Below are 7,543 nucleotides of genomic sequence, written 5' to 3' on the forward strand. Positions count from 1 at the left end.
CGTCCCCAACCATGTCCCTCTCCATGTCCCCCTGTGACCGCCCTCCGTCCCCAGATGGGACACGGCCGGCCAGGAGCGCTTCAAGTGCATCGCCTCCACCTACTACCGGGGCGCCCAAGGTGAGGCGCAGTCCCTACTGTGTCCCCATTGTGTCCCCACCGGCCCCGTCTCACCTTTCCTCCTCCCCCAGCCATCGTCATCGTGTTCGACCTCAACGATGTGGCCTCCCTGGACCACACACGGTAGGACTAGGGCGAGCAGGTCTGAGCGAGGCGGTAGCCCAGGGACACCAGCGGTGACACCGGCAGTGACACCGGCGGTGACGGTGGCCCTTGCAGGCAGTGGCTGGCAGATGCCCTCAAGGAGAACGACCCGTCCAACGTCATCCTCTTCTTGGTGGGCTCCAAGAAGGACCTGAGTGTGAGTGTGTCCACCTGGGAGACCACACCAGTGCCCTCCCTGTGACAAGGCTGGTGTCACCAGTGTCCCCCGTGCCCTCCCCCCCCGTGCTGTCCCCTCCACAGACGCCAGCCCAGTACAGCCTCATGGAGAAGGACGCGCTCAAGGTGGCCCAGGAGATGCAGGCGGAATATTGGGCCGTCTCCTCCCTCACCGGTGGGTCCCCTGGGCTGAGCAGGGTGGCAGCGGGGACCGGGATGGGGCCGAGCGGAGAGGGGTAACGAGGACGCTCGCGTGACCCGTCCTGGGGACAGGGGAGAACGTGCGGGACTTCTTCTTCCGCGTGGCGGCGCTGACCTTCGAGAGCAGCGTGCTGGCCGAGCTGGAGCGCAGCGGCGCGCGCAGGATCGCCGACACCGTGCGTGAGTATCGCCAACGGCGGCGGGTGGCATCCCGGCGCCCCCGCCGACCCGGCCCTGCCCTGCCAGGGCTCAGCGGCCCCGAGAGCGACCTGTACCTGACGGCGCCACGCAAGAAGCCCAAGTGCTGCCAGTGAGGAGCAGCCCCTGGCGCCCAAACCGAGACCAAAGAGCCGCAGTGCCACCCGCACTGCCAGCCACCCTGAGGGGACATCGCGCCCGCGCTCCCGCCTCGCTGTCCCGGCCCTGCGGCTCCTCCGCTGGCTCCGGGCAAGCCGGGGGCACCGGGCGATGATCCCGAGGTGCCTCCTGCCTCCGGCTGGGCCCTCTCCGGAGCCCGGGGCCGGCGCAGGTGCCGCCGCGGTGCCGCGCGGCTTCCTTAGCTATGCAACGCCACGCGCCGTTAGCTGCGATTTTTCATAATAAATTTTTTTTTTACACTTTTTAAACAAAACCAAAGCCAAAAGCGAGGCGTGCTGTTGCTCCCTGGTCCGTCGTCGCAGCGGGTTGCTCCGCGCGCGCGGGCGCTCAGGGCCCGTCGAGCTGGTGGCGGTCGAAGCGGGGCTGCAGGCGCGGGGGGACGCAGTGCGCACACTTGTAGCGCTCGCGGAGCCAGCGCCCGCCCTCGCTGTCCTCGATGCAGATGGCGGCGACGCCTGCGGGGACGGGGCGGCCGCGGGGCTCAGCGGTGGCCCCGGTGGCGCGGGGGGTCCCGGTGCCCTCGCGCGCCGTCCCGCCTACCTGCCACGACTCCCCCCAGCCGCTCCACCAGCTCGATGGCCGCTCGCATGGTGCCGCCCGTTTCCACCCACTGGTCCACGAGGAGCACGCGGAGGCCTGGCCGGGGACACAGGGATGCCGAGATGCCGGGATCCGGCACCGGGCCCCGCTCTGGACCCCGCGCCGGGGCTCACCTGGGGCCACCACGTCGGTGCGGATCTCCATGAGCTTCTGGCGCCCCGAGTAGTCGCTGTAGGGCTGGGCCAGTGTCTCCACGCAGAGGTGCCCGGCTTTGCGGATGGCCAGGAAGCCCTTCTGCAGCACAGCGGCCGCCGCGGCGCCTGGGCCCCGGGACAGCCGTGAGCGACGTCCCCAGGAACGGGGACGCCGCCGCGGGAGCCCCCGTGCTCACCGAGGATGAAGCCCATGGCGTCGATGCCAGCCACCAGGTCGATGGTGTCCCCACGGAAGGGCTGCAGCAGGTCGGCCACGCAGTCCTGCAGGCCCTGCGGGAGAGCGGCGGTGCTGGGTGCGCCGGGTCGGTGTTGGCACCGCCGGGCACCCCGTGGGACAGGCAGCACCCGGAGCCACCCCGTGGCACCCACCCGCCCCGCGCGGAGGTACTTGCGGGTGGCAGTAGAGCCGGGACGGGTCGAGCCAGGCGTAGTTGGGCCCCTTGACGTTGGGCGCCATGAGGGCCAAGTACCAGCCCCTCTCGCGGGCGCCGGGGACGTGGCGCAGGTCCATGCGCGCGGAGCGGAGGCGCTGCGAGCGCCGCGGCCCTGCCGAGCCCCGGCCGGCTCCGTCCCCGGGTCCGGCGGCGGGCAGAGCCGTGCGGGGACGTCGCAGGCGGCGTCACGGACAGCAACAGCTGAGCGGGGGCAGCGCCCGCGGCGCTGGGTCCCTGCCAGCGCCCTGGGTGCCCGCCCAGCACATGGGGACAGGGACGTCGCGGCCGCGCTTCCTGCTAGAAATGGGGTGTCTGCACCCCTGTGTGCTGGGCACATGGGGCTGGGGGTCTGCAAGGCGCAGGTGTCTTGAGGCCACTGCCAGCCTCACCGGGGCGTTTGGTGGCCGGGCATCACGGTGCCGTCGCTGCCTCCTGCCATGCCGGGCACTGCTCTGAATTGCAAACAGGTTCCTGGGAAAGGGGACACACAGAGGCAGCAAATAGGGAAGCTGGGGGGGACTGTCAGCCCTGGCTAATGTGCTTAAGGGACCGTGCCACCCCGCAGGGGCACTGAGCACCAGCTCCCACGCTGGCTGCCACTGTCCCAGGGGTGGCAGGAGCACCCTCAAGGCAGGGACGTGGCATCAAACTGCCGGGCATAGAGCACGGCCCAGGAGGCCTCATGCCCAGGGCGATGTGCCAAGGGGCTGGGGGCTGACGCGGTGGCAGGGCTGGCACGTTATGGGCCCCCGCACGTCACCCCACTGCCGGTGCCACAGCAACAGGGCTCTGTCCCCGGACGCCTGCCAAGGAGGGGACGGGTAGCCAGCGGTTATGCGGGGCTGGAGGGAGCTGAACCCTTTCCCTGCCGCCTGGCCCCGCTGGGACTGTGCTGCTGTCCCAGACCTGTGACAACACCCATGGGACTGGCCCGTGTCCTGCCATCATCCCATGTCCATGCCACTGTCCCATATCCCTGCCATTGCCTTGTGGCCTGGCCACCATCCCTAACACTGCCCTGTGTCCTTGCCACTATCCCGTGACTTTGCTACCATACCATGCCCCTGCTGCTGTCCCATGTCCTTGACTTTGCCCCATGTCCCTCTCACTGCCCCATGTCCCTGCCCTATGCCCTGGCCATCATCCTGTGACTCTGCTGCCACACCATGCCCCTGCTGCTGTCCCACATCCCTGCCACTGTCCCAGGTCCCTGCCACCATCCTGTGCTCTTGCCTCTGCCCCATGTCACTGTCATGCTGAACTGGACCCATCAAGGGCAGGCTGGGCCCAGTGGTGCCAGCTCTGTCACAGGTGGGCTGTGCCATACGGAGCTGTGCTGTGCCATATGGAGCCGTGCCGTAAGGAGCCATTCCATGCCATATAGAGCCATGCCATGCCATACGGACCATGCTGTGTGGAACCATGCAATACGGAGCCATTCTGTGCCGTATGGAGCTGCTCCGTGCCATACAGAGCTGCTCTGCGCTGCACGGAGCCGTGCAGAGCCGGGCCGCGCTGCACCGGGCCGGCCCCGCTGCGGGAGCACCGAGCCGAGCCGGGCCGAGCCGAGCCGGCTCTGTTCCCGGAGCCGGCCCGGGCTGCGCTTGGGCTGAACCGCTCCGCGCCGCGCCGGGCAGTGCCGGGCCGGGCCGCCCCGTCGTGGGCGGGCCGGCGGGCGGCGATAAAGCGGGCGGCGGGCGCGGGGCCGGCGCGGTGCCATGTGCCCCCCGCGGCTGCTCTGGCTGCTGCTGGCGGCGGCCGCGGCCCCCGCGGCTGCCCCGGAGCCCGCGGCGGCCCCGCCGGGGCGGCCCCGCGCCCGCCGCGGCCTCACCTACCCCGGCACGTTGTGGTGCGGCGCGGGCAGCAACGCGGACTCCTACGAGCAGCTCGGTAAGAGCGGCGGCTCCCGCGCCCCGGGCTGCAGCCTCCTCCCCGGCACGGGGCCGGGCCGGTCCCCGTGCACCCGCTCCGTGTCCCCGCGCCGAGTCCCCCATCCTGCTCCCAGCTTCCTGCCCAGCGCGTTGCTGGGCTGCTCCCTATCCATCCCTGTTCCCGTTGCAGAGCTGATTCAGTCTCTGTTCATCCTCATCTTGTCCCCATCACACTGTTGGTCCAGCCCCTGTCCCCATCCTGCTCCCAGTCTCATCCCAGCCTGGTCCTGTCCCCGTCACAGTCCTGGTGCAGCAGTCCTGCCCCTCCTCACCCCATCGTGGTCCTGCTCCATCCCAACCTGTCTCTGATCCCGCATCCATCCCAGTCTATTCCCAATCCCACCTTCACTGAGCCCCAGCACAGCCCAGCTGGATGTGGGACCCCCCTCGGTGCCACCTGCAGCTCTGGCTGCACCGGTGCCTTTGCCGCAGGGGAGCATCGGGACACGGACCGGTGCTGCCGGGACCATGACCACTGCCACCACGTCATCCACCCCTTCACCGCCCGCTACGGCTACCGCAACCTGCGCTGGCACACGATCAGCCACTGCGACTGCGACCGCAGGTGAGCGCCCGCGCGCCCGCCCCGTGCGGCGGGGACCCCCCGCGCCTCCCGCTCACCCCTCGGCTCCGCTCGTCCGCCCAGGTTGAGGACCTGCCTGCGGCGGGTCAACGACACGGCCTCGCGGGTGGTGGGCCAGGCCTTCTTCAACGTGCTGCGCGTGCCCTGCTTCGAGTTCGCCTACAAGGAGGAGTGTGTGGAGCCCTACCTCTACGTGTGGTAAGTGCCACGCGTCCGCGTGCGGTTCGGCCGCGGCGCCCGGCTCAGCCCGCGCCGCTCCGCTCCCTCCCCAGGTGCAAGGCGTACAACACGGTGGCCATCGCGGTGCCGCGGGAGCCCGTGCTCTACGACTTCGGCGGCGAGCTCATCGACAGGGCGGCGGGGACCCCGCGCGGCGTCGCGGGCACCGGAGCGGCGCCCGCCGAGCATCGCGCGGCCGCGCCGGACCACGTCCTGCCACCAACCCCCTCGGCCGCCCCCACTCAGAAGAAGGGGAAGGAGAAGAAGAAGAAGAAGGGGAAAGGGCTGAAGAAGAGAGGCCCTTGGGACAACGGGCAGCTGAGCCGCCCCGCAGCTGAGTCCCCCACGCACCGGGGCACCGCGGAGCCGGCGAACCTGGACTTGGGGGGCAAGGAGCAGGCGCCCAATGCTGTGCTGAGCGATGTCCTGGATGGAGATGGATTAGGGAAGAAGCCGGCCCCGCTTTTGCCTTCCGCAGCCCCGGCGGCGGGAGGAAGAGGAGGAGGAAGGAGAGAAACAGAAAGAAGAGGCTGAAAACCAAAGGGGAGCTGGAGCCCGTGTGAGATTCGCTGCCGCAGACACGGCTGCCCCCTTGCCCTATGTGTGTTTCGCTGTGTAATAAAGCAGGTTGCTGGAGCTGGCGTGCGATGCGAGAGGCACCGGGAGCGGGACGGGTGTCTGAGTGTCCACACTGGTCTCTGCATGTGCCCGGGGCTCAGCCCCGCAGAGCAGCAGAGCCAACGCGCAGGGGAGGCAGGGGGGACCCTTGAAGGTTTAATGGGCCAAAAAGCAGGAGGTTTTGAACAACTCTGCGCTGCCCCTCACCCCTGACATGGGCTCCTGCTCTGGGCACTGAGGAGACAAGTCACTTCCCAGGCCGGGGACACCCCCTTCCCTGCTCACCCCAGGCTGGGACAGAGCCCTGGGTTTTAGCTGACCCCAGTTGTGTGGTGCCCGCTCCGGGGTGCATCTCCCTGCACCGCATCATTTCAGCTCTCCTCTCCAACCTCCCCTTTCCATGGGCTGGGAGAAGGGGGCACTTCAGGCCCCAGCTCAAGTCCCCTCTCCGGTCCCCAGTGCGGCCACCGCAGGTGCCCGGCTCCCTCTTGTCCCTGCGAGATGTGACACGGGCACCGCATGCACAGGGGCTGGGTGCAGGGCGATGATCTCCATTCCCATTCCTGAACAGGGTGGGTTGAGCTAGGGGACAGCCAGGGGCTTTGTCCCTCCCCGGAGGCTCTTCAACCCCTGGGAGCTCTTTGAAGGGGACGATAGAGGCAGTCCCAGGCCCTGCACAAAAGCAGAGGCAGCGGCTGCCACAAACCATCTTCCTGCAAAGCCCAAAGCGGGGAGAGCCAGGATGGCAGGAGCCAAGCGCTGGGGCTGCCGTCGTGCCACAGCAGGGCAGCCCAGTTCCATGGAGGGCAACGGAGCCATCCCAAACCCCGGCCGGGGCCACAAGGGGAAGCGCGGATCCAGGGCAGCCCCTTTTGCACCCAGGCCTTGACCAGCCTCGCGGAGCAAGCGCTGCTGCTCAGAAGGGACTCACAGAGCGGGCATGGGCAGAGGAGGGACACGGGGGACACCCTCGGCGCAAGTGTCAGCGCAGGAAGCAGAGACGCAGGGCACGGGCAGCTTCCAAAAGTAGAGGTTTTATTGACGGTGCGGGAGAACTAAAAACAAGGACAGCCCAAGGAGCTGGCAACGCACAACTCGCTCCTCGGCGAGGGAGCGACGGAGCCCTGCAAGGAGCTGCTCCCCCTCAGATTCCCGTCGGATAGAATTTAATAAAATAAAAAAATAGCGTAAGGTTAGTGTGCCTGAAACAGCCGCGGGGCTCCGCCATCCGTCAGGAGAGGAATACAGCTGGGATCAGCCCTGGGAGACAGGCAGGAGCCAGGACCTGGCTGCTCTGTGGAAACAGCTTTGCTTTGTCCCCCATGTCTCTGCCATTCTCCAGGAGCATTTGCATGCAAAAAAGACCTTTGTTTTCTCCCAGAGCTGCTGTTCTTCCTGGCTTCCTAGCTGCGCTGGGCTAAGCAGGGGCAGTTGGAGGAACAAAGACCCTCCTGCCATAGAAAATCCCCCCAGAACAAAGTGGGAAGGAGGAAAAGTATTGCAGGAGAAACCTTCCAGTTCAGAAACGGCTCTTGGCACCAGCAGTTGCGCTGCAGCGGGCTGGTCCTGACGGGCAACAAGAGGTATCTGCATTACCTGCCCCTTCCCGCTGCCCCCAGTTCTCCTCCCAGCCAGTGGGAGGTTGGAGCCTGCAGCAGGCGTCCCAGCATCGCGGCGCTGCACGACAAAACATAATTCTGGGTCAGCTCAACAGGAATCAGCTTCTCTGTGGAAGTTTCAGCACACAGAAGGCAACTCCAAGCACCAAAGGAAGAAGGAGCATGGATTTTCCACACCGCGCTCTGCTTCCAGGGCCAATCCCTTGCTAGAAGGAGAGGCAGGCAGCACAGGATGCAGAGAGAAAAGCTCCCAACTAGTGTTTGGTAGAAACACTATTTATTCATCCCTCTCGGTTACAAGTGGGCAGGGTTAAGCAGATACGAAGAGGATGCCGGCGCTCTCGGCTGCTTTGCGTTCCCTTCGC

General features: G+C 67.3%; 3 protein-coding genes across 3 annotated transcripts; 2 read left to right on the top strand and 1 right to left on the bottom strand.

Moving 5' to 3' along the window:
* Nucleotides 1–54: 54 nt before the first annotated feature.
* LOC104565491 (ras-related protein Rab-34) lies at nt 55–1,001 on the top strand (the record flags this gene model as incomplete). The annotated part of the gene is made up of 6 exons (XM_088538617.1): nt 55–119; nt 191–242; nt 339–420; nt 525–615; nt 714–821; nt 888–1,001. Coding segments are annotated over 6 exons (466 nt in total), but the record flags the coding sequence as incomplete, so codon positions are not given.
* Nucleotides 1,002–1,337: 336 nt separating this feature from the next.
* On the bottom strand, nt 1,338–2,296 carry LOC148590764 (uncharacterized). Its single transcript, XM_088538615.1, has 5 exons — nt 2,163–2,296; nt 1,951–2,044; nt 1,733–1,879; nt 1,560–1,655; nt 1,338–1,474 (listed from the first exon to the last, which is right to left on the bottom strand). Exons 1-5 carry the CDS (start codon nt 2,283–2,285, stop codon nt 1,347–1,349), a joined length of 588 nt encoding a protein of 195 aa, XP_088394741.1. The 5' UTR covers nt 2,286–2,296; the 3' UTR covers nt 1,338–1,346.
* Nucleotides 2,297–3,917: 1,621 nt separating this feature from the next.
* On the top strand, nt 3,918–5,577 carry LOC148590765 (uncharacterized). Its single transcript, XM_088538614.1, is given in 5 exon segments — nt 3,918–4,098; nt 4,572–4,704; nt 4,786–4,920; nt 4,995–5,428; nt 5,431–5,577. Coding segments are annotated over 5 exon segments (948 nt in total). The 5' UTR covers nt 3,918–3,926; the 3' UTR covers nt 5,505–5,577.
* Nucleotides 5,578–7,543: the final 1,966 nt, after the last annotated feature.

The sequence above is a fragment of the Tinamus guttatus genome, unplaced genomic scaffold (assembly GCF_059628265.1).
Source record: "Tinamus guttatus ecotype Peru unplaced genomic scaffold, ASM5962826v1 Tinamus_guttatus_pri_ptg001106l, whole genome shotgun sequence".
NCBI lineage: Eukaryota > Metazoa > Chordata > Aves > Tinamiformes > Tinamidae > Tinamus > Tinamus guttatus.